General features: G+C 39.9%; 1 protein-coding gene across 1 annotated transcript; it reads left to right on the top strand.

The window, feature by feature from the left end:
* Positions 1 to 964: 964 nt before the first annotated feature.
* Positions 965 to 25,591, top strand: LOC140933919 (uncharacterized). Its single transcript, XM_073383590.1, has 29 exons — positions 965 to 1,117; positions 1,706 to 1,828; positions 2,969 to 3,022; positions 3,316 to 3,441; positions 3,708 to 3,836; positions 4,589 to 4,735; positions 5,086 to 5,159; positions 5,791 to 5,947; positions 6,377 to 6,506; positions 7,914 to 8,123; positions 8,394 to 8,591; positions 9,271 to 9,423; positions 10,832 to 10,936; positions 13,598 to 13,698; positions 14,379 to 14,568; positions 14,836 to 15,064; positions 15,314 to 15,563; positions 16,162 to 16,371; positions 17,130 to 17,377; positions 17,664 to 17,859; positions 18,581 to 18,881; positions 19,685 to 19,807; positions 20,408 to 20,637; positions 21,117 to 21,416; positions 22,186 to 22,320; positions 22,900 to 23,000; positions 23,587 to 23,689; positions 24,991 to 25,077; positions 25,152 to 25,591. The coding sequence occupies exons 1-29, from the start codon at positions 974 to 976 to the stop codon at positions 25,341 to 25,343; spliced, it is 4,746 nt and encodes a 1,581-aa protein (XP_073239691.1). The 5' UTR covers positions 965 to 973; the 3' UTR covers positions 25,344 to 25,591.
* Positions 25,592 to 26,542: the final 951 nt, after the last annotated feature.

The raw sequence follows: 26,542 nt of genomic DNA, 5'->3' as shown, positions 1-26,542 counted from the left end.
TTGAATGTTTGGATGATATGTGTAATGTATGTTTGTCCTCTTGAAGGTGTCACAATTGATTTTGCTCAATGAAGCAGCGCAAAGAGAACGTGTTCCATTACCAGACTTGGTACCCAGTGCCCAGCAGATCAGACAGGCCATTGAGAGTCTGGTACTAGCTGGACAGAAGTTAGTCACCGAAACTCCAGATGATGTATGTATAATAATGTATATATGTACAACAACTACAACAAACAACAACAACAACTTTATTAAACAGCACTGAAATACATTAAACATTAACACACTACATGTACCTACAATTAGCTAAAGCTATTAGAAGCAGGCAGAGTAGGTACTCTACACACGTGAACTGATTCATTTTAAGACCTTTTACATGGAAAATAACTGCACTGTGCTAACAATATAATCAGTGACCTTTTTTTTCTATTTTTTGAAGGGGTGAAAATATACACAGATCTATACAGTCTTTTTTTGAGATCATCATCTTATCAGAGCATATATTAAGCAACACCCAGGTGTAATGAATGTGCACTTGGTCTGTAGGGTTTTAATACTTGTGATGGCTGTAAACTTACATGTAGAATGCTTACAACTTAATAGTAAATTCCAGTGATTCAGGTCTGGGTTCAACGAAAATGTCTCCATTGGACAGTGGCAGATCCAGGAGAGGGGCCAAGGGGATCCAGGTCCCCCCCCCCCCACCTTATTTTTAGACCAACCAAAAACATTTTTGGAGACCGGGCCCGCTGTTATCTCAAGGTCTGGATCCGTTACCATAGGACACTTCTAAATACCAAGTAGCATTATTAAAAAGTACGATTTGTATGAATGTTATATTTGACCTAATTTTTGAGTACTGAGAAAATGTTGGAACTGCCTCAAGAAGGTATTTACAAAGGTTAAGTTGCAGAAATAATATTGTTTTAATAATGGGCATAATTGACCATAAATCTAGGATTTGAGATCAGCAATGCCGTCGGCATGCGATGCAGTAAAAGATGCAGGGAACTGCTTACTGATGGCGACTCATCAGCTCAAGCAGTACCCATTCTCAAATAAAGTCAGATACAATTTGGTGGACTCAGCAAGGAACATTCTGGAAGGAACTATGAAGGTATGATATTTACATGTACCCTAAACTAATGTTAATAAAACCTCTTACTGTAAAAGTTACTGGTCTTCGAAAAGATAGCAGATGAGTTTTTTTATTCAACAGGGCAGTTGTATTCAAAAAAGCGTTGAAAATGAGGTATTAACAACTGCGTCGCTGAGTGGAGGTGGGTGCCCGGGATGTCCAGGGGCTTCCACCTTTGGCACAGCCAGCCCCTAGAAAGAGTTACGCCCCCATGGCTGGCAAACCCGCACCCTCCAGCCATGAGCCCCCATGCCAATGGAACAAGGCACCCGTCACACTGATTTAACAGTGGAAGAATTAAGGGAGGGGAGGGATGGGGGTAAAAGAATGATCCAAAGGCTAAACGAAGAGAATGGCCGCCACAAAAACACTGTACTGAGCACATGGAGACGATGCAAGCAAGGCTGACCGCGCTTGAGCCAAACAACTGACCGCTGACCACGCTCGCGCTCCTTGTTGTTAACTCTGTTAAATAAATATGTATTTAACTTCATGTTATGTTAACAGGAATTACTACAGTGTAACCCTTAAACTTGCCTTAATGTTTTGTCTTGCATCACTCTCTAGGTCTTGCTTGTTTATGATGAAGCTGAGGTTCGTAAGATTGTCACATCAGCACGCTGGGTTATGGACCGACTTCACCTTGTGGAAACTGTTACCTCTCCAAGAGAACTGGTAGTAAGTTTCAAGGTAAACTGAAAAAAAGTTGATTTCTCTCGTTATGTTATAAAATATTGTCATTTAATATTAAAAGCCGTGATTAACAAGTTTTAGTACAGTGTATCTTGCATCCCAGGGTGAAGAGTGTATAGCCCTGTCAGGCCAATACAGTTAATGCTCCCTCCCCTCCTCCCTGGCTGGTAATAATACCTGGTGTCTCATTATATCACCATATACACTTTGTTTTTTATACACTTTCTGATTTTCTTTTTAAGAGACTTCAACACTTACAATTTGCTGCAGCTAGTTATGTCACTGGATGTTATGTTAGAGACATAAATGATGTTTGAAAAATAGGTTGGCTTCCAGTGAAGGAAAGGAGAGATTTTCATTTACTTAAACTTAATATTCTGAAGCCTGGCCATCTTATCTCAAGATTAATGAGGTTGTCCATACACATCTGTTGCCTTCTAATGCTATAAAATGATTAGTTACTCCACCAGAGAATGCTAGCTTTCAAGATGGCACTGCACAGCTATTTAATAGTCTTTGTGTTCCTATTAGAAATACCACTGATTTTAATTACTTCTGTTGTGAGAAACACTCTCTTTTCTTTGAAATCATGTTCAGCAATTAATCCTTGGTGTGTTTCTGTGAAATAACTTTACTTTTTCCTGAAGTGAAAGGGCAAGATGTATAGTTGTTTTAGCCTTATGCTGTAATTTTTCTTAAACATTTTATGTAGTTTAGATTTTATTTATTTATTATTTGTTCTTCTTTTATTTTTTCTCATTTTTTATTTGCTTAATGGGTTAATATCCGCTATATCTTTTTCATCAGCCACTTGTAAATACCTTATTGTTTCTACAAAACTGTAAATACTATATAGCAAAACGTTTAATCTTAAGTGATCATTGTAATTTTTAGTTTATAGTAGTTTTTTTAGTTAGTAGTTTTAGTATTGTTCAAATGAAGAGCTGAACTTTCATGGATACGCTGGCACTAAGCCATTCTTCTTCTTCTTCTTCTTCTTCTTCTTCTTCTTCTTCTTCTTCTTCTTCTTCTTCTTCTTCTTCTTCTTCTTCTTATTTATTATTATTATTATTGTTATATACACCATTTCAGTTCACAACAGTTTTTGTGAAATAAGAAATTCTTTTCTTGCTGCAGAGCTATACAGAGTCACTCATGCTTTTGGCAAGTTTATGCAACAAGAGACAACAAGTATGTTATTTTCACCCTCTTCCCTCAAATGTTAAGAATTCTGAGTCTTCTTTTTTTTCTTAAAATAATTCAGAGTGTCCCATAATAAAATTTATTATCACGTTGAATTTGAACTGAGACAATTCAACAAAAATTTATTCAGCTTAATTATGATGCTGAATACGTTTTCTTTGAACAGTATCAATTTAAATTCTCTCTGGTAATAAATTAAGACAGTTATTTAATGGAATGAAGATTGTATATGTCATTTTACAAATTTCTCACTTGTTTTCAATTTTACTTTCTCTCTAAAGGAGCTTAGCAATCCACGACAGAGGGATAGGCTTTTATCAGCAATGATGGTCTTAAAGAAGTCTATAGGATTACTGTCAACATCTATGCAAGTGTACCTGAGTAATCCTACCAACCTACAAACAAAGGTGTCCTTTAATCCATAATTGTATTTTATTTACTGTCGACTAAACTCAAACAGTAAGTTTAGATACAAGACTTAAGAGGTGTGTAGAGTCTGACTTAGCTGCAGTGCTTTAATTTTTGCAAAAGGCAAGTTTCTTTTGAAGTTTGCTGGAAGTGAGGTTTTTTCTTACTTATGTTAAGCTATTTGCTTGTCAACCCATTTGCTAAAAATAATTTAAAAATCACAATGAATACTGTATGTATAATGAGCAGAGTTTTCTTACTATAGGCAAATCGTGATTATGTAATTGGTCAAATCATGTTGGCTTGCACTGAAATTATTAAGATTGTTGAAGCCAGAGGAGACCTGGATCAGAGTATAGAGGAGCCAGGCTACATGGCTGCTACATTGGAAAAGGTATACAGTCAAAATGCGGTTTTCACTTGACTGTCGAATTGGGATTGGTTTTGGTTTTGGTTTTGGTTTTACTACGTCATTTGGTTGGCTAGTGTATTTACTTTGGTTTTGGTTTTACGACAGTCAAGTAAAAACCGCTCTAACATGTGTTTAAACTAAATACAGATTATGATTTACAACCCACCACCTGTTGATGGTACAGGTCAAATGTGAATTCAGGGTAATTTCTATTTAACCTATTACAGAGATTATTTATTTTCTTTGTCTCATATATGTAACCCTAAAAGATAAAGGAATTTGAGAATCAACTTAGGTTAAAAAATGTTTAACCTGAAATCAAAGTTGACCCATAGACACCACTGTGCAAATCATACACTGCTTGTAGCAGTATACAGGTGCATTCATTGAATTACTAATTACTTCCCCCCCCCCCCCCCACCCCCTTGGATCTGCTATTGAGCAAGGTTTAAACTTGCTTTATGTACTAAATATTTAGTAGGAATCTCTTTGTTGCCATTGGTAACCAAAGTTGCATTGATGGTGAAAATCTAGGGCTCAGTTACCATTGCAACTCTTGCACTCTGTTTACAGCTAACCCAGGATTAGAGCTAACTGTACTTCACGTATGTGACGCATTGTAGAAATCACAAGGCCACAATTTACTGTTTGCTAGGGGGAATATAGTGTATGTGGGACTTAAAGATAATAGTGGTGGTGAGTGCAAATCATTGAGAATAGTGTGTTCTTTTTAGGCTCACAAGCAGCTGTCCCCTCATAGTAGACTGGGATCCAATAATGAGCTGGACTGTTATTTGGATGCTATTGTGCGCAGCAGCATGGGTGTCGCCAACAGCTCTGAAGGAGTGAGAAGAGAGAAGATTGTTCATGCATGTCAGAGTGTTAGTACTGATAAGCAGCTTTGTTGTTTATTTTATTCCATATTTTTGAAATAAAGCCCTGATTGAGTCCCTGCATCTGAATTAATTTTAGAGATCTACATACAGCTGTATGTTAAATAATGTGGCCAAGAAGTAGCGTAATTTTGAAAATAAACAAGAAATAATTTCTTTTGTTAGACAGTGATGCAGTCTATTATTAACAATCCATGGTCTATTGCAGTTCATTGTCCAATGTTTTATTGAAAAGCGTGATTTAGAAATTTAAAACAAGATCTTTCAGATTACTTAGTTCATTATACGTTAAAGAACTAAACTGATTGAATTGTTAGTATTAAAATTGATCCTTTCAGGTTTTGCAAATGAGAAATGAGCTGGCTGATCTGCAGAAAGCATTTCTCGCAAACCCTTTGTCACAAAGAACAAGGTGATGTAAGCTCTGTTCAGGGTAACCTACTGTCAGTTTTTTTGCAAAGCGTTGTTACTGAGAAATGGAAGTCATCTTTCCAGATACCAGAGGAAGTGTAAAATACACTCTAAGTGACAAAACTTTGTCTTCAAACAAAAAAATGCACAGTGGGGAGAATATAAATGGACTGTTCCTGCATTCCTCTGAACAAAGGCACCAACTGGAGGGTCGGGAGACAAAATACAGTGATATTTACTAAATTGAATTCCTCCTGAAAAAATGGGCCTGAGCCTGCGATCAATTAGAAACCAATAACTGTTCAACGGAAAACTTAAAAACATGAGTTGTACACCTGACCCTCTGACAAAGTCGTGTAATACTGATTAGCAGATACCCTTTTTTGACAGCTGTCAATTGAACATAACATGGATGTCCAAAAGTATGTGTCAGTGTGACGTTTCACATCCACTAACAAAAACGGGCGGACATATGGACCAACCATTATTTCTTGAATGCATAGATAACCAAATTTTCATGGCGCTCCTCTCGAAAGCTCCGCTATGACTGTTATTGCAAGTGCCATATTAATTACGTGATAATGTTAAAATATGCCATATTTTTTTTCTCATTTCATTTTATCTCTCCGCAGACATGAACTCGACCTGGCATCTGAACGGTTATCAGTGGAACTGAAGAAACTCGATCGTCATGTCTCCACTGCTGTGATTGATGACATAACTACTGTGTTTGCTGATGCCGAGTTACCAGTTCATAACATGATACAAGCAGCTACTGCGCCACTCTTAGTAAGACAGCTAAAGAAAATGCAGCCAGGTTTTTCTGCACTGTCTAAACTAAACACTTAAGGGCAAACTGTTGCCATACTACACCGGTGGGAAGAAGGAAAATTTGTTAGAATTTGCAAAAACTCAAAATTCGAACAAACTAAAACATAAAGGTCTGAATTATAGAGCTTAACTTCTTCATGACCGAATTGTAGACGTAGGACCTTTATTGTGATAGATTTTTTAAAAAATGAAGGAAAATATCTTTCCAGGTTACGAGTAGCATCAAGCGTAAATCGATTGTAGCTACTTTGCCGACAGTTAACTAACATATCTGAGAAAAAGCAAAAGCAAGCACCTTTTTTGCAAAATGGAAAAAATAAAATTTATTTTTTTTAACTTTATTTTTAATATTAGTGCTCGTGCAGTAACTACGTTTTGTGATAACAGGATATGAGTGTACAAAGTCAAGAAGATGCAGTAATGAGATTACAAGCAAAAGCTGATGAATTCCAAAAACATGCAGCAAGATTAGCAGAGGTAGCAAGACAGTGTGCGGCTTTATCAGCTGATGCAAGAAGTGAGTGCCAACAATCACGATCTATTGTTGACTTTTATCACAGAGTAATCTGCATGATTGTAAAATTGATGCTATATTTTTATGACATAAAATATAATATTGATGCCAACATGGCTGAATTGAATTCTGAATCAAATTCTTGTTAAAGAAGTGAAAAGAAAATGCAAGTGCATAGAAATAGGCCATGTGCACGATTACGCATTTTACCACTACTACCATGCAGAATCCTTGACGCCATCGCTATGGAATCTCCCGCCAACTGCCATTTAGAACAGTACAGTGGATTTCCCTCGTGCAAGTACTGGTTTCTGGTCCAAACGTCTATCTATTGGCGCCACCCCCCCCCCCGCCCCCTACCCCAAACCCATTGGTTGACTCTTGCCAAACAAAACTAAAGACCTATAAACTGTTTATTATATGCAGATGACTTAGTGATCTTTTCGCGGTCAGCAAATGGCCTACAAACACTCCTTAACAAGTTGGAATCCTACTGTGAGAAAACTGAACTAACTGTAAATCTAGACAAAACAAAAGTCATGATCTTTAATAATTGTGGCAAGTCCTTAAATAACTACTCGTTCAAGTATGGAGTAATCAGTAAACAGAATGGCACCAGATGATGTTTTTCTGTTGTTAATAAACCCTCCGAACAAGAACAAACCAGTGCAAAAGTTAATTGCAAAATACGTTTTCGACTGCTATGAGAAAAGAAGATCATTAGTTGATCATAGTTCCACTAGTGAGCAATTTGTGTTATGATTTTAAATTATTTGGATAAAGTCGATATACATAGGACTGTATAAGACTCCAAATAAAACATTGTCTTGTCTTGTCTTGTCTTGTCTTCCATATTTCCGTCTGTTGGCCATGACAGATGCAATATCCTGACTCGTAAGACCGGTGTGACCCTCCAACTGGTCAATGCCGGGATGTTGTTGCTGGGCTTTCCCTTAAGCGTCAGCTGTTATCTCGTTGTCGTGCCGCAAAATTTGTTACTCCGACCACCCGCCACCCGTTATTACGACCACCAAACGTTATTTTCTTCCCAATTTTACCTCTTATTTAAAACGACTGGTTTCATTCTCGGTGAGAACAAGTAAGCGTCTTTGATCTTATGTAAAGTAGCGTTCAGTGGTATTTGTGATTTCCAACAGATTGGTGTTAACAAAATAACTTTATTTGTCATCACATAGGCCAGAAAGGCTTAGGGTCGTAATGTTAGCCACCCTTTCGGTAACGGTAACGAAAACGTCATAAAACAACAGGTTTAATCGCCAGTTACTAGAGCAATTTTGTTTCTTGTCAAGGAAAAAGTTTTCCTGTAAATGTGACTTTGAATGTCGCCTGGCTACATTGACGTTCTGGCTAAACTTTGCCGTTCATTTGTATTTCTCTTACTTTTGTTAGGGGTACAAGCGATAAATGGAACAGCTAATGATATCGAAAAGCTTGCTCCTCAACTTACGTCAGCAGCTGTGAGAGTGCGACATACTCCCACTGATGTAGGGTGTACAGAACATCTTGGTCAGCTGAGAAGAGATTGGACAGCTAGGATCCATGTACTCACTTCTTTGGTTGACGACATCACAGACTTTAATGACTTCGTGCTCATGACGGGTATAATATAATAGTTATTTTATATTGATCTTGGATTAAATTGGCGACAGGCATGACTCTTCCCCCGCCCGTACAGTACCTGCGCTCTTGTCTGGCATAGTTGCCAAGGTTACCTTCCGTGCAAAGCTGCTTTCTCTGCTGTCAGACCGACCACCTGTTAGGCACCAGCTCCCTCGAAAAGAGTTTCTCGAGTCCTTCCGCAAGCTTGACAGTAAGCTTGATATCCTGAATACTTATGCTTTATGACCGTGCGTATTTTTAACTCTTAAGATTTCAACATCCAGAAAGATATTGCATGTTCTCAAGAAGCGTTACGTCAGCAAGACATTACAGCAGTGTCCCAGACCTCCCTCAGAATGCTTGGCCGAGCTAGAAGAGTTGCCATGGCTACAAAGAAAGAGATGAATGTGACCGCTGATCCAATGTACAAGGGAAAGCTACAGGCTGCGTGCGCCGAGCTGGAATCAGGTTTGCCTACTTTACAGTTTAGTTTTTCTCAGATTATCTACATATTCCTTCCGTAGTTGGCTAGAGCATGTTATGTGTCAAGGAAGGTATTAGCTTAATTTCTTTAAAAGGGAAACAGATGTCTTTTTGAGGTTTTTGTTTTTGCAGTTTGATTTTCCTCTTTTACCCATAATAAGAGATATTCAGTTGCGTTAATTTCACTCTTCGTCGGCAAACCGCACTCTTACTTGACAGCTGGAATGCAGAATGCCTTACTATTGCATCTTCTACTTCGCGTTTTACCTTGAAACGTCTTCTCTTTGAGTTACTTTCTTTGCAGAGGTTTCTGTTGAGCTTGTAACTCTCTTAACCCTACTTACTAGCCGTGCTTCGTAAAAAACTGGGTCGAAATTTAATTTAAATGGAGAGGAAAATGGTCTAATTTATTTCAAACTATTAGACTTACTTTTCGTTCGCAAACGTTTTTATCGGTATTTTTCTTGCGTTTGTTTTATGTGGTTATTTGTGTATGTATCTTACAAAGTAAACATACTTGCGAGTTTGCTAGTAACTTGTTAATTAAGATGTTTGGCGGCTTTTTTTAGCATACACAACCGCTTCTGGTTTGTTTTTAGTTATTATACCTCACTAGAGCAGGTGCTTTCAAATGCAAAATGTTATTTGTTTCGCTTATTTTCAGCGCTTCCAATAGTAGTTCAAAGTTTAGAAGGAACCTTGTTGAACATGACTGATGTCGACCAGCATAACAAGCTCTCTGAGAATTCCAAACTTCTTGGAGACAAAGTCAAGTTAATAAAATCCGCCCTCAAACGTCCAGAAGGAGCTAACATAGGTTTGTAGTAGTATAGTAAGGACCGAATTAGCCTTTTTCATCAAGTATCATCTTATTAGTGTGAAGTGAAATACATTAACGCTGGTGACGTCATAGCCTTTTGTATTTATCTCATAAATAAAGCGCGGAGAATCTCATCAAGATAAGGTCATATGCTATTTTTAGATGGTTATTGTTAGGTCGATGAATGCCTTCCTTTTTGATTGGCTGACTGGTTGACTGATTGATTGGTTGATTCATGTTGTCGAAGGAATAAGCGCTAACTCGCCTGTGACTGAAAATCATTGAGCCGTAACGCAATTATGCAAGTTCTATTTCCTGCCGCTTTCATTGTCCATTGCATCCAATGCTTATTCCAGTTCCGCTTCACTGATTATTGACGCTCACATCATATATATTAATGAGAGCGAAGGGAAACTTACTCTTTCCAGCAAGAAACACAATTTTTTACTTACCCCTCCCCAGTCCTGCCTTCTCCATAATTCAACTTTTTCGCTCCTTCTCGATTTTAACCCACCGCCACAATATTTTTATTGTTTTCCCTCCTCCTCCTTATTTTTATTGTATATGACCCCCCCCCTTACCAAGCTCCCCAACCCATTGTCATTCTTCTTGACTGTAGTTGCTTTTCGCAAGATAATTTTAGAACATGAGATAACAGCCAGCATTTCGTGACGTCACCATTGGTTTCCTGCGAAATGACGTCTGAAATAGGCCATTTCCGAGTTCCCCCGGGCCTCTGTTTCAAAACGAGGGTAGGTGTTCAGCTTTTGATATGGAAATCATTTTTTATTCTCATGCAAATAAAACTCATTTTCACAGGAAAGGTTGTGCACCTAGCCTCATTTTGAAAGTGAGGGTTTTTGGAACTCGGAAGTGGCCTATTCCATAAGCTCCTTTTGTCAATGCGCTCATTTCACCTTTGATGATTTATGTAATTTGTTGTTTCATTTTTTACTTACTTTTGCAATGTGTTGTAATTTTTGTAGTATCCTCTTGAAATAGTGCAAAAAAATCTGAAAAATCCATACTGATTTAACGCGTCACTACCCAGGTCTGGGTAGTTCTGCTGTGACGTCGAGAAATGTCGGCTGTTCTGTCAGGCTAATATTTCTATAGAACAACACATTTTAGCATCGTTTTCATATTTTCCAACCTTAACGTAGCTACAGTGTAAATTCTCTTTAAAGTAAAAAGCATGATCTTCGTGATCTTGTGACGCGGCCGATCACATAGCATTCACGTCGCTCTTATCACACTAATCAGTCTCGACTTCCCCGACCGAGTTCGGTCGAAATTGTCGAATTTTTGGCCAAAAACTAAAAAGCTCTAAAAGCAAAGAGTGGACATTATATTGATTGATTAATCGATTGATTGACTGATTGATTGATTTTATATTTCACGGAAGATTTAACTGATTATGGCAATGATGTAGCAGACGGTAAAGTTGTGGACCCAATGGACAATATGCTGGATTTGTTTGAGATCTTACGCGGCCATCGTCCATCAGCAGGTACACTATTAACTCTCTACTTTTTAAAATCTTATATCTTTATTGCCCCCGCAGGGTTCCGGCCCAGAGGCCGGAACCCGAGGAGGCACCCTAATGTCCCCCGCGTAAAGAAGAAGTATCGTATTACTGTTAGTATATGCGAAGCTTTCCCGATTTGATGAAACTAGGCGCGCACGGTGGTCCCGGTTAATTTTCTGCGCGTGCGCGTGGCTCAGCAACCGCGCAAACTGGGTTTGTCAACGAGTCGCATTCGCCGAATTGTGTCGTACACAAGCACAACAAGTGGCTCCAAATCCTCCTCCGGGAAGATTTTCCACCGAAACTCCTCTAGAGCGAGAACGCCGACTTCAAATTCAGCGTGAACAACGAAGGAGAAGACGTCAACAAGAAACCGCGGAGTAGAAGGAACATCGATGAGCACAGCGAAGGCAACGCCGACAACAACAGACAGAGGAACAGGAGATTGGAATCAAAGGAATTATGATCGTTTTACACTGTCGAAAACCCAGATTTCTTAGTTTGCCGGTTTCCCCGCAGATATATAGATCAAAGTCTACAAAGTTTAAGCTCCGTATTACGGCCCGAATAACAATAATTTTCAGGCGAACTGCACCGGGCCATATTTGTTCTTTGTTTTTGTCTTTTTCTAAATGCGGGCGGCGAAATAATGCTAAATGTGCTTTTCAATACACTGTTAACAATAACACTACATAATACGCAAAAAAGAAGAAGGAGAAGGGAAAGAACAACGTATGGACCTTTAACACGATGTTCGCGGTTGGTCACCCGTCCAGTTCGTAACCCCGACCGACAGGGCTTAACTTGAGTGCCGTTAGCAAACCGAGTTTCGCGAAGGTTATTGCGAGATACATATTTCTATAGAGTTAAAAAGTTATTCAGCAGTACTGCACAATTGTTTGGTATTAAAGAACTTGATTTGTCAGACACAAATCAGCAACGTGGATCGACAGAACTTTAAACTGGTTTTGTCAACGTGGATCGACAAACTCGATTCAAACCATATCAGGAATAGCTCAAATTTCTCAAAACCCAGTCAAAGACAAGAAAGGTGCTATCGTAAAATAACCGGGTTTTGTTCTATATTAAGGTATTCAGGGTTTAATAAACAGTGGTCCATGTGTTTTTAGGGTTAGTTTATGGCGAAATCCCGATTATTTTATTTGAAACAAGGACATGCCAGAAAAAATGAACTGGGAAATATCTCAAAGGTGAGAAACTTGAAACAGTGGTCCATGTTTTTGTATGGTTAGTTTATTGCGAAATCATTTATATCAGTTGCGTTCGACGTTGCGTTCAAGAATGTCACACTCGAAGCCAAAGCATCCGTTCGACACATTAGTTATAGGAAATTTAGTTACAAATAGATAATTAAAGATGGTTTTGCTGTTTAACACGCGTTCTATTACATTTGCAGTGTTGGTTGAACTCATTATGAGATGTATAAAAAACAATTGTCCATCCTAGGCATGTCATGTATGAGGATTTTCATTAACCCAGGAAACAAAGTGTAATAATTGAGAAAACACAAAAGAGAACAAAAGAATTACACTCAGAAACTCTAATACGAAAACTGCATTTCAAAGGTTCAAGGCAAATACATGGACAACCACAAGGTGTCTTCATTCGGGTTTTAAAAGGTCGGGGCAGATTTAGTGACAACTATAACTAGTTATCTGCTATATAAATTGGCGGAGTTTGTTGCTTGCCATGGAGTAAACATCGTGATTTTTTTGTTAAAAAACAAAGGTATTGTTACGTATATGTGGGGGTCTGATTAAGTTTTTTTGACCATTTCTTCAATCTTGTGAAGTGAACGTTGGTGCGTGTGAACTTCACGGCGCGCCCGAACTTCACAGTTGTACTTAGCTAACTGACTTGTTGGGAATAAAGACCATACTGCAAAATGGAAACCATTATCATTGCTGTACGTGCGACGCACGTGAGAGCCATGGTAACGAGAAACACGTTTCGTCCTTTCTCATCGTTCCTCTCCTTTCGACTCGTGCTCCACAGTTTCTAATGACTGCCGAATGGATTGCCCGAGCAGTATCTTACAATATTCGTTAATTCCTTATAATGAGTCGAAAATTTGTAGCCATTAGTCCGTTTTAAAGTCCTGACGCCTTTTGAGACACGGAAAGCGGCTACTTATTTTTACGTTTGCAATGTTTACATTAAAACTCGTCCACGTTAATGAACGAAATTGGGGTGATTTGTGGGCTAGATTCTCTCTTAGGATTTTGATCGCGAAATATAACTTGAAATCCAAAGATTTAACGAAACGTAAATAGAAACTGGTTCCAGGCCGTGTAAATCTTGTTAGTCGAGCTTGCTTTAGCAGCGAGGCACTAAAATTGTAAGCGTTTCTTTTTCTTTCTCTCAAATCGAGACCCTTGATGTTTGCGTATTTATACACGCGTACTCGATTCAATCAATTCAGAAACAAATCGTCGAATACGATATCAAAAGGAAATATCCTGAAGAATACTCGACCGTCGACAAAGTAGGATGTGAAAAACTTTCAACGAGGAAATCTTGTTTCGTGTAGAATTAACTGCCTCCTCAGTTCTTATCTAATCTACGAGCAAGATCGACTTAAACGCTTTTCAGATCGTTCTTGTTTTCTGCGTATTTTTGCAGTGAGTGACACGGTGTCAGTTGGTGAACCTGATTTAACTGAGCTTGGAGGGGAATCTGCCGTTCAAACGGCAGCAAGTCTAGATCTTTCAAGTCAAGAAGATGTAAGTTGTATTTTCCTGCCTTCTTTTTCTCACACTGGTCAGCACATGTATTGTTTTGCCGACAGTCAAAAGAAAAATCATAGCGTTTTCTAGCAATGTCTTCGTCTCGAGATACGATTGGTTTAATATTTAAAAAGGCAGCGTGGCCGAGTGGTTTAAGGCGCTAGATTTTAACTCGATCTCCTTAGGTTCATACACTTGCTCTAGTCAATAGCTGGAATTTTTCCTTGTAATCTTGAGGTCAACTCCTCGGCCACGCTAGGAAATAGCCAACGGGGTTCCTCCAGTTTTTCATTCGTCTGATAGTTTTATTTGAAGGCGTGGATTGTCTGGTGGGGAGTGTTTTCCAGCTCTTGATGAACGACCAAGGCCGCGTGGCCCTTATGAAGCTTTAGTAAACATGTAGAACTATACTACTTCTGCTGCTAGAGGTCAAAGCGTTCTTGAAGCCTAAACCTCCAAATTTCGAATCTGACAATTAACTCGTCATCTTTAGATTTATATATTGCCGGTCTTTTGACAGGTAGTCTGTTCAAGTTGCAACAAAATCGTCTGTAAGTTGCATGAAAGTATGACTGCCGTTAGTTTAGCAAGGTGAACTGGAATCACATTTGAAAATTGGCCTTAAAATGTATTTATTGTTTGTCGTATTTTATTTTTAATGGTTGTATTTGCTTCAGATTGAGCCGGCGCCAAAACCAGTTCGTTCTAAGTCACCAAAGGAGAAGCGGGACAGGTCACGAGACAGATCCCGGGACAGATCACGCGATAGATCCCGCGGGCTCACCCGGACCGTGGATTCTGACGATCTGCTCTTCAATTTTTCGGAAGATGATGAAATGGACAGGATTAACAGAAAAGCTCTTCTTGGTACGTTTAGCGGCAAGATAAACAGATCTGTGGCCCTCAAAATGACATTGTACAAGAACTGAGTCAAACTTTGATCCACTGTTTTCAGCAAATTAAAATTAAGGCTTAAGTCAATGGTGCCTTGAGCGCACGCTCGCATTTTCCCGCAGCCTGTCTCATTCTGATTGGTTCATTGAATTTTCTACGTCTTTTGTTCTTGGGTTAATCATTAATCATTTTGCCATATTGAACTGTTCACCTTAAGTTTTACCTTCTTTTTTTGTTTAGGAATAAGCGCGGAGCACTGGAACGAGCCATCGCTTTCATCGGGAGTCGTCCGCCCAATTAAACCTTCCCAGACTTCCCGCGCGCCTGTCTCCAGACTGCTGAGTGCTGTGAAGGTTAGAGATTTTGAACTGGCTGACAGAGAACTGAAGAAAGTAGAATCAAGAGCGACTGCCTTGAGAACACTAGCGGGAAGTTGTGCCGAGAGATCAAGGAATACTGAAGGAGTTAGGTAAGGCTTATTGCGAATAAACTACAAACTTTGCAAAAGTATGTTCGCGGTTCGTGGTAAGTTCTTGCGCCCGCTCGTCCCGCAGGCTCACCCGAGAAAAGTGTGTGCTCAGCCTCGGTGTGGCGTTCACGCACAGGACGCCTTTTAGAATTAGCAGATTTCCAATACTACATATACTCGTCATGTCGTTGCTGTTTGTGCACTCCCACTGTATGTTGTAGCTAATTCAATATATATTTCTTGTCCCAGGCTTGTTCGAGTCTCCTGTGATGAAATAGAAAAACTAACACCGCTTATCGTGCAAGCGGCGCATGAATTCCATACTAACCCACGTGACCTGGTGGTTGTTGAACGCCTGCAAACGATTGGACGGGAGTGGGCTTCCAAAGTACATGTGTTGTCCGGTGCCGTCGATGAAATAGTTCAACCGTGGTCAGCGGCGGCTTCCAAGCTGGCTCTGGCAGCTACATCCGGGGATGCTGAAGAACTGAAGAAGCAGGTCAGTTTTGTTTTCCAATCATTTTGCTTTTGAAAGTTTGAGCATCAGTGCATGGAATGAAGCACTTTTCCAGTTGTCGTTATCTAAACTTTTATAGGTTTGCGTTCTATTCCCAGCGCTCCTGGGACGAATTAGATAAGAAGAAATTGTATTAAGAATATTCTGGGCTGGTTACTCTCTCTTCTCTAATATGTAGGGTTTGGGAAGGAGTCTGTGTTTATAGATTCCTTGAGGTGACGAGATGATGTGTGCATAACACAACATAATATAGAATTGAATCAAAACAGTTATGACAGACAAGTAAAAAGAAAAAGTAACAAAAAAAGCTTAAGTTTACGCAGTTTTTCCTTACGATGGCTGTGATGAAAAAGTCAAATGTCTTAAGCATAAAAAGCGCTAATGGGAGATACTAGAAGAGACTGAAAACTTAACCTAAAAATACATATACTAAGCATTGACGCATTTAAATTATCAGAGAGAGACAAGATCCTTTGGCGAAGATGGCAAAAATGTCTGGGAAGAATACTGGTATCTTTAGTGTCCCACCGGCTAGTTATGTGTTACAACAAGGTTGATGTTTTTTTTCATTTGTTGTTAGGTGGACAATATAAACAGACATGTTCTTCGGCTCAGACAGTTGGCAGTAGCAGCTAAAGCAGCGGCAGATGCTGAAGATTACGCTATGAATGCTGGGAATGAAGGTGAACCGCCTGCACGTGACCCGGCCTCGCTTCAGCGTGTTGAGCAGGTTCGGTTGACGTCAGGAGAAGTAGAAAGAATGACACCTCAACTCATAACGGCGGCTCAGGTATGTACGAAGCATATTTGCCTTAGAATCTTTTTGCATTCGGAAAAGATAAAAAAAATAATAGACCATAACACGATCTGATTTACTGTGTCAAAGCTTGCGGTGAAGTCGAAAACTTCAGTACACGTGGGAAGAGGCGAGAAGTGTAGATCCTCTTGGTCGACACTCACGTGAATTTTTCGGTGTACATATTTTTTCGGTTTACATATTTCGGATTCTGTATTAGAGGCCCGATTTATTAGTCCAATTGTAGAGATGGAACGCCGAGTTCGAGAGGCTGCCATTTTGATTTCAAATAATGAAAGAGGAATCTGTGAGGAGCGCAAAATGTAGACCAACACGGATGCCTTATTCGCACTCTGTGATCGATCTCAGTCGAAAGTCACAGTTTCGAGAACAGTCTTAACAGTCGTTCAAGGGCCGGGCTGTCTTACTGTATTTTCCGTGATTTTGTCAGTTTTCATTTAAAACTACAAATTTTTGAAAGAATCACCTTAGGTTCCAACATTTTCAGACATAATGTACAAACTGATACAAACTTGAAAGCTGGCTGCTGTGTTTTATGTTCACCTGAATGCGATCCGTTTTAGTCTGTTTCAGTTTTTGCTATCCGTCAGTCCGTGCTGCTTTTTGGCTTTTCTTTAGTCTTCATGTGCTCTTCTCCAGTTTGAAGCAACTAGTAGTTTGATTTTGCAGCTGGTTCTCTGATCGTTTGGTCTGTGCTGCAATTTGCTTAAATAATCCTTTTATTCTCCTAGGCATTGTCAAGAGATCCTACAGATATTGCAAATGTTGAGCGATTAGAGCTGCACAGGAGGGACTGGGCCTCTAAAGTTTACAGTCTGGTGTTTGCCGTTGATGACGTCACTGTTGGAACATCTGCACCAGTTGAACAACTAACATCTGTTGCCTTGGCGGCAGACCAGCATGCATTGCAAGAACATTCCCGGATGTTAACCTCATTTTCTCGAACCCTAAAAGAAATGGAAATTGCGTCCACGGCTGGGTTAGTGTAGTAACCAGTCTGTGCGTTTTATGTTCATTTCAATTTTAGATACTCCTAGTCTGTTCCATGCTCCCTGAGACAATGTAACAGGCTACACGATTCCCTAACTAGCCTTAAATTTCAGGGCGAGCAATTTATTGAAAGTCCCGGATGTGACACTACATTCTGTGCAGCAAAGAGGGTTTCGTGGATCAGTAATTTGTGAACCATGTTACTTAATCCGCCATTTGAACGTCCCAACGACATTCAGATATAAATGATCCTTTCCTATTTTTCCTTTTTTTAGTTGCGGTGATCCCAAGAAAGTAAGTCTTGCTGAGGCGACTGTCAATTCTGTAGAGAAGTTAACCACTGACCTACAGGACACGGCTCGCGTGGTATCTGAGATGGCTGCGCGGGAACACAGAACACTGGAACAAAGCTTGGCATACATGGGAGTAGTAGAAAGGATGAACTTGCTTCAAAGAGAATGGGCGACTAAAGTGAGTATATGGGGGCGGTAGAGGGGATGAATTTGGATCATCAGTGATCAGATAAGACGCAGGTTTCGATTCAATTTGAGCAATGGTGCAGGGAGGAGACTATAAGAAAAAAACCGTGAAAAGAGAATTATTAGACTTATTTTTAAATCATTCTTCATTTATGCCTTACCATGAAGTTGAATCATAGCAAAGTAAGTGCAAACCAAAAGAGCCGTTAAGTAATGATCCGGGTAGGGTGGATAGCAATTTCTTTTGTTATGCGGCACGGTGCTTTCCCCACATAGGAATGTTCTTATTTTTACACAGAGAATGCATAAACCTACATGAAGGCCGTTTACGCAATAAAATGCATTTACACCACTTTGAAAGGGTGTCTTTTTGTGTTAAAAGATTTTGACCAATCACAAGAGTTGAAAACAATAGCCAAGAAAAGTTTACAATTTTACATGTTCCCCACATAGGATTTCTTTGTTATTCAAACTGAGACCAGATTTTGTTATATGGAAGATGGCTGGAAAGTAAGGATGAATATATGTACTGCTTTATGAAGTTTTGTTAACTTTTGCTGTTTAAGCCAATCAAAAGTAAGTACAGACAATAGAAAAGTGAGCACCTTTTTTGCATTCCAACATGTTCGCTGCCGTTGTTGCTATCGTTCTTATCTGGACCGTTTCTTAAAACCTTATTGATATCACTGATTCTGTTATTTTTTAAACTTCAGGTTCATTTGTTAACTGCTCTTGTAGATGACCTTACCGCTGAAGCTTCGGCACCAGTGGATCGTCTTGCGGGCGCCGCACTTGCTGTAAGCAAAGCAGAACTGGGTGAAAGAATACAACAGCAAAGCAATTTTGAGATGCAAGCAGATGAGCTCAAAGCAAGTGTGGCACGTGTTCGAACGCACGCGAGTAAAGCCGTGGAGAATTCTCGACACACGAGTAAAGTTAGACACGTTCGTGTGACTGGTGACTTCATTGACAGGCTAACGCCGCAAGTTATAGCAGCGGCACGCGCCCTAGCAGGTGAGAAGAATTTACATGAATCTTCTCGTAATGCTGTGTTGTTGTTTCTTTTGCATGGTGAAGTCATTTTTAAAAGACGCGATGGAAATTTTCCTCTTAAAAGAGGTCAAAGCTTGATTCAACAAAATTTCCAAATTTCATCATGTGAATGTAGTGCTTGAGAGGTTTTATTTACATGGTGGCACTTTCCGTCATTTACTCAAAGAGAGTTTGCTCTGTATTAACTCTAATTTGCACCTGTTTATAACGGCACTATGGAGTGGTGAGAGAAGTGCTATGGGTAAGTAATCCTGCCAGGTTCCATTAGCCTCCCACCCTGGCGTTTTTAGAGGAGCTCGTTTTTCCTGCGTGGGAGGCTGAGGTTCCATCGACTGGCGTTAAATTTCCAATACCTCTTCATGTTACCAGAATCGAGTGTCCCTGATCTTTTTACTGGTTCAGCCGCTCAGGGCTGTCACCAAGATTTCAAGTTGCCGGGTATATGAAATTAGCAGGCGGATAATCTATTCAATAACTAGAATATCCCTTTGGTTGTATTTTTCTTTTGTTCCATATGAAAGTACCCGGTTGTTATGCTCATAGCAGCCGAGGGAAATCCCCGACCCCCGGCCCTTAGTGAACAGTCCTGCAAAGTCTCAACAGTTCTACTCAAATTTGCACGGGCTTTACCTTATTACTGTATGTAAATAAAAATGAAGCCTCCAAATGAATTCTTAGTCCACGCTTTAATAGCTGTCAGTGTTGATATAACTGGTATGTTTCCTTGTCAGGCCTAAGTTATTTGGGTTTGATTATCATTTCAGACAAACCTGATCAGTCAACTGTGGAGCATTTTCAGATGTTAAGACGTCAGTGGGCGTCAAAGGCGCAGCTTCTGATGGCCACACTGGATGGTCTGCCCGATGCTGATACTGCCGCTGTACAAGGTAAGTATCAAAAGACAGCCGCGGGCGCCCGATCAGAGCTCGAGGATCCTATTATCGGACAACACGAACGTACCTCGTGATTACGATTTTCCCGCTTTAGTCACGTTTACCGTCTGCAGTTTTGAACGCGCAAAAATCACTCATTTTTTCGGTTACGTGTATAACCGATGTAATCAGTCGAAGTTTTTTGTCCTTTTTGTGGATTCAATGGCAATCTAAAAAGAAGCCCAGCCAAGGACACTTTTAAGACACCGGAGCTCAAACTAGTAGCTGGAGCCATTCCAGGATCCTTGGCTACCGTTATATCACTGGTAACCATTGAAAAGCTGGTCAAAGAGTGCGGGACAACGAACCGGCGTTAGTGGCTAGTAAAAACACCGCGAAATTTCAGATCTTAAGTGCCGTGGTGAACGAGAAGTGCTTGATATAGTGTACAGTTCAAATGACAAATCAGCCAAGTCTCTGACGTATCGGATTCCCTCCTGCAAAATAGTATCCCATAAGAATTATTTTTTACTCGTTATCTCGTGGTAACAAAACTAAGTTAAGCAAAAGGCTCGTACAATTATTTGACGTGTTTATTATTTGGTTCCTTAACAGACGTTTTTCAGGCATTGTTAGGAATGCCGCAAATGGAAGCTACGCACAGCTTTGAATCATTGAACGAAGAGGAAGCGGTCGCTATCGAGGGCTCATCGCGTGAAAAAAAACCTTTCTCCTATGGAGAGGGCAGTGTGCTGGCATCACCCTCTCCCATGAAAAGTTTACCATCTGCAGCTGGTCAATCACCGGAAACTAGCTCGTTCTTCGATGACATGGCATTGAATGATGTAAGTCTCATCATTCATCACACGAATATATATAGTCCGCGACTTTTACCCGACCGTAGTCAATTAACTCTCCTAACGAATCGATACAATTTGATTTAGTGCTGACTATTACCTTCGTTAACCTTTGACAAAAAAATGTAAGCATGGGACACTGGATATAAAAGGCTAAAAAAACCAAAGCCCTCGCGTATTGAAGGTATTTTTATCGAATTCAAAAGCCGTGCGATAACGTTTTTTCCTTTTCGGGGGAGGGAGAGAAACAATTGAATATTTTTTTGCCGCAATACCGAACAGATTCCTGATTCGTGAAATTAAAAACAATTTGAAACTTGTCAAAGGTACCTCATACGAACTTCGTTCCCAATTTCTGTGGAGGAAGTTAACCCGATTAACGGCTAGATTGATGCCAATTCTGAAGTACGCTCAGATGCTTATTGTGTAACTGACAAAATATCTTTCTCTTTTGCGTTGAATTAAAGAGGAACAAATCCCTGGAAAGGTCATTTTCACTTTCCGACTCTGAGAGTGCCCCTGAGGTCCGTCGCCTGCGAGGGCCCTGGGGATCTGCTAGTGAAACGGATCTCGCGAGAAAGGCCCTGGTTGATGAGCTTCACCAGCGCTTCTCCTCAGCCGAGTCCCTCGCTCGTGCGGGAGGGACTAGGCGCTATCGACACCATCAGCGAGCTGCCAGCATCATGGGACTGTCCCGAGGTGAACCCGACTGGAGATCGACGTCTGTCGAAGAATTGAGAGCAAAGAAAAGCTCCAAGTCAATTGAGGCAGGTTTATACTAATATCAGGGGCACCGAACGACGATTTCCTCCTACGCACATTGAAAACACTGTTTAGGCTATCCAGAGAACTTTTAGATCTCTAGAAATGCATTATATATACAAATACAAATTACAGATACAAATTTTATAGCGCCACTGTATCTGTTCTGTCATCCTAGGGCAACTTGAGTCTGTTCGAAATTATTAGGGTTCCAGTATTACTTTCCCGAAAATTTTAGATGCAATTAACGTTTCACGAAAGTGAGACTTTTTCTAATTCTTCTCTACATCGCTTTTTTGAATCCGAACATTTGAGGTTTTCTTTTTACTGCGAAAAATAGCCTAACCTGGGGAGTAAAATGTAAGAAATTAAACGTCAGAAAATCGTAGCGGGTTTAATGGAAACTTTTCGAGATTGTACATGAATGGAAAGGTCATGTAGAAATTTTAGCCGTCCTCAAGTAGTATAAAATTCTAGGCAATATTTGCTTCTCAGAACAGATATTTTACAGAAAACAGTCGTTGGGTGCCCCTGAAATATTAATGCAACGTTAAATTTTCGAGGCATTGCTCAATGCTGTACAATTTTATCGCTAGCAATTTTGAACAAGAAAATTTGGGGAAAATTTGATCTAAGAGAAAGGTAAAAATATTGTAACTTGACCTTAAAGAAGAACAGCAGCGTTTTTCCTTCATTCATCTTGACGCACGTCAAGAGATCATTATGATCTCTTGCGGCGTAGGTATAGTTGAAGTTTTGTTACTTGTTTTGTAGTTTGCCGCCCAACTGCTTCAAGAGGAAACAGATAAATGGGAAGAAGAAAACAACTCAATCGTGAAGGTGGCCAAAGAAATGGCGCTACAAATGCTGCAGATTGCAAAGTTCGCTCGAGGACGAAACCGACTCCAGGTACCATAAATCAATTGAATGCAAAACAGTTGGTTTATTTTCATTATAAATTTTTCACTGCTCGTAAGACGTGAAGCGATGGAATGGTAGATTCGAGTCCACTTGGCTCCCGAGTGTCACTCTCTGTCGCCGGCGCCCTCCGTACCCTGCGTGCGCCAGAGATTTTTTCTCGCGTGCGGCGGGATATTTCGGTCCGGCTACGAGCGGCGAAGCCGATCGATTTGACCAAAACCACGCATTTAAAACGTCTCCGGCACCCAGGGTAATCTCCGACTACGCCTTCCGAAAACGCCTCACTCCCGTGTACCTATGTTTTATGTAGAATGTTTCCAACTCCTTTGGTTTTGAATACTAACCAGGGCTGGGTCAGTTGATCTGATGTACTTAAATATTTCTATTTAAATGAAAAATGAACTTAAAAAGTGTGTTAGACCACTACACAATTTTTAGGTGATGTGCATTGTACGAATTAACGTTCAAAGGAGAAAATGCGTTTAAAACGCGAGTCGTGATAAACTGCTAACTGCGAGTTAAATAATCAAATAGTGAGTGAAGGGGTTTCTGTTTTCCGCTCCGCAGAATAAAATGGAAATGATCAACATGGCAAAAGCAATTGCTTCTAACGCCATGGTTATCCTCAAATTTGCTCATGTTATTGCTGAACAAAGTGTAGACGAAAGGTAAGGTCATAAAAGGAAAAAGTATTTATGTTTGAAAAAATTTATTAATTTATTTATTTTCAAAACTGCAGTTAGATTTTTTTTTAAGTATTTCAGTTATGGCCAACATTTTTTTGGAATCCACACAGAGAGATTACTAGAAACGTGTAAAGTAAATTCCATAAGAAGGTGACAACGAGCGTAGAATTAACATACTGATGACGTGTCGCTACTCAGATCTGGGTAGTAACGCGTCATCGGTATGGAATTTCTGCGTTTGTTTCCCAGACGTCATTTCGCGGGAAAACCAGTGGTGGCATCGCGATATGTTGGCTGCTTTCTCATTATGGACTTAACACGGTACAATACTTCGCATTAATTTTTCAGTCACAATTTTAGAACAAAAGACAAAGGATCATTGTACACTGTCATGGATTTCCCGACATGAACTGCAGCACCTTTGTTTTTATCTTTGATATTTGCCGCCTTTCGTAACCAGTCTCCCCTACTAACTATTCTACTCGGCTGGTTATAGGCTCCCATCTAATTGTAAGGTAGAGTACTCATGGACAGCCCTTAATATGTTGCTATTGTTATTTTTGTACAGGAGTAAAAGTGACCTGCTGTACTATGCCGAATACTTACCTACTATCAGCACTCAACTCAAAATCATATCTTCAGTTAAAGCAGCCACTCCCTCGGATATTTCGGTATGTTGAACTTTGATTTTGGATGGTTCATTTTTGTGAATGACAGGAATCGAAAAAACCATGAATTCCAGTTTGTCCTTTGGTCAAGCAGCTGTCACATTTTGCTTGCCGGGGCCACTTCTTGCTCGTCTTAGTGATAATTTACTTAGAAGATGACTTGCTCAGACCCTTGCCCATAGGGCAAGTGAATTTTGAAAGTTACTTGACCAGCAAGAAAATCTGCTTGTCCCGGACTACCAGACGGAACATTTATTTAGCCGTGCAGATGGTGTCATACTATCAATCAATCAATCAATCAATCAATCAAGCCACATTATTTAAACGTGTGACATTAATGAGCCGAAAAAAGGCTAGTTACAAAAAATGTACGTGCAAAATGGCAATCATATGCGATAGACCATTTCCGAATCACCTTTAGCCTCTTTTTATAAGCAAATCCTGTTGCCCATCCTTTCAAGTAAAAATAAGCGGTTGTCACTCACAAATATTTTAAACTCATTTTCCCAGGAATGGTCGTGTATTAGGTCTCGTTTTGATAGAAAGGCGCAGAGCAACTCGAAAATGGGTCTTTTTCCGTAGTTTAACTCTGACCGGTTTTTATTGGAGCAAAGTTTTAATTTAGTTTAGTTTTAATTTAGTTTCTTTTAATTTGCAATTGTGCTTCTGGTTTACCGTTAGACCTACTGGATTGAGGGGTTACTTTTTAAAAAGACGCTTGTGTTTTGTACAAGGGGGGTGAAACACCTAATTTAGTTGTCAACAAAGGGAAAGCTCTCAAACCTTTCACGGCGTGAAAATCGGCAAATCTGGAGAACAAAATATGCTATTCAGTTAGCTGTCTCAGAAACTCCAACCGTGAATTTAATTTGACGAACAAACCGTCTTAAAACCGTGTGAATCAGAAGTAAAGATTAACAGCCTGGGAGTCAAAACAGTACAACACTGAGGCAGACACCGCTCTACAGTCCAGTACTGAGCTGAGCTGTTCTCTAGAGGGTCAAACTCAGAGATAGTTCAAAGGAACACTTTTCGTATTGAGGTTTGACTTCCAAAGCACGGCATTAGAGTATTCGAGTGCTCGATCACAGTATTATGTAGTACTTTACAAAAAGTAATCCTCGAGTAAATTTTCTTTGAACCTTTTTTTGTTAACGGCGTTAAATTTTAGAATTTTGAGCACAAATATCATACAGAGGAAAAAAAGGCGCGTTTAACAAGTCTCAAAAGCCTATGTATCTCTCTTCTTTTAAGCTGCCTATATTTCGTTCTATTTCTAATCATATGTCCTTTTCATCTTCCAGGCAGATGCAATGTTGGTGAAAAACGCACAAAATCTAATGCAAGCTGTAGTGAAAACTCTAAAAGCCGCCGAAGCTACTTGTGTGAAGGTAACTTGAAATAATGGCTAAAACGTTGTTTGAAAATGAACTGTAGTACTAAAGCCTTACTCACTGCTTATCAGGGTCTCCTACCGCCAAAGCAGGATGCCTCAGCAGATCACACGGAGGCCGCTGACCTCGCCTTTCAATGGAAAAAGAAACTACGAAGGCAACGTGCAATCGAGGCTCTGACCGCGTCACGTGATGAGCTAGGACTTCGTAGGCGAGAGAAGAACATCGCCACACCTTCTTTGGTGGATATTGTGCATGTGTAAAAAATATTGAATCAATATAGTCCATTCCATCTTGGTGTCATTTCACTCTAGTCGCCAGAATACTCAGTCAAGATTTTGTTTTCTTGTGCGTCGTGTTTTGCTTGTTTTTTACGTTAATAAAAGTTGAATGAATATTCTGGTAGTTTTAGCAAAGGAGTGACGCCATCATAAAAATGGTGTTTGTGTCGACGGTGTGTTTCTTCTGTAAATTAGATGTATATTTATTTTTACAATATATAGTTTTTAATTTAAAAAAAACACTTTGACTATGAGCGGTGCCTTATTTCGTTTTCCTCGTATCAAAATGCAGTGTTCAAAGCCTTTAAATATCAGTAAAAGATTCCAAAAAAGCTGCACCGGTCTTACATAGTAAGTATAGGAGAACGGGGATGGCAAACATGACGTTTAGTAATTAGGGTAAGGAAACTGAGTGAATCAGGTTTCATTTAGATTCATTATACCGGGAAAATTGACCTGAAACTTGATTCACTCAGTTTCTTAACCCTGATCACTAAACTTCAGAGTCATTTTTCGTTCTGCATTCTGCATTCTGCGTTCTGTAAAATACCCCTGCTGGGTACTGAGTCGACTGTTTCAATCCACAAAGGCAACTTGGATTTGCTCACAATGTGTTACGAAATCTTTATTGGTGGAATTACCGATGGAAGGCCTTGGGAGCACTAGTTTGGAATGTCTTTTTCCTAGACGAAGGAGAGGGAAACGCGGTTATAATTTACGGAGAGGTTTTTGAATCCTGTCATTTATCTCAACTGACTGCCGTGGAATTGCTGATTGCGATGGGATTGTCGTAGACTACCTTGCCCAAACAGCCTCAAAACTCAAACAAGGTGTGGCGCATTTTAATATTTTTACTATGCGAAATAAGATGGAAGCGATGAAAACATTGCAAGTTGAGTGTAACTTTGATGTTATTGGTATCACTGAAGCGCACCTGAATATATCAGTCTCTGATAACGAGCGGCACATCGACGGTATGAAGATGCGGCGACAAGACCGAAAGATGCAAAGGTGGCGGATGCGTGGTTTATTTTAAAAATAACGCAGGTCATTCACCGAAAATATCAGAGTACTTGCGACCTAGAGGCTATCTGGACTCAGATTAAACTCCCGACAGCCAACGTCCTGTTTTCCGTCATTTATAGGTCCGAACTAGAATGTCCTAATTTCTTTGAAAGCGC

Source organism: Porites lutea, chromosome 4 (genome assembly GCF_958299795.1).
Source record: "Porites lutea chromosome 4, jaPorLute2.1, whole genome shotgun sequence".
NCBI classification, from domain to species: Eukaryota; Metazoa; Cnidaria; class Anthozoa; order Scleractinia; family Poritidae; genus Porites; species Porites lutea.
Note: the sequence above shows the minus strand (reverse complement) of the source record. Positions and strands in the feature narration are given on the sequence as shown.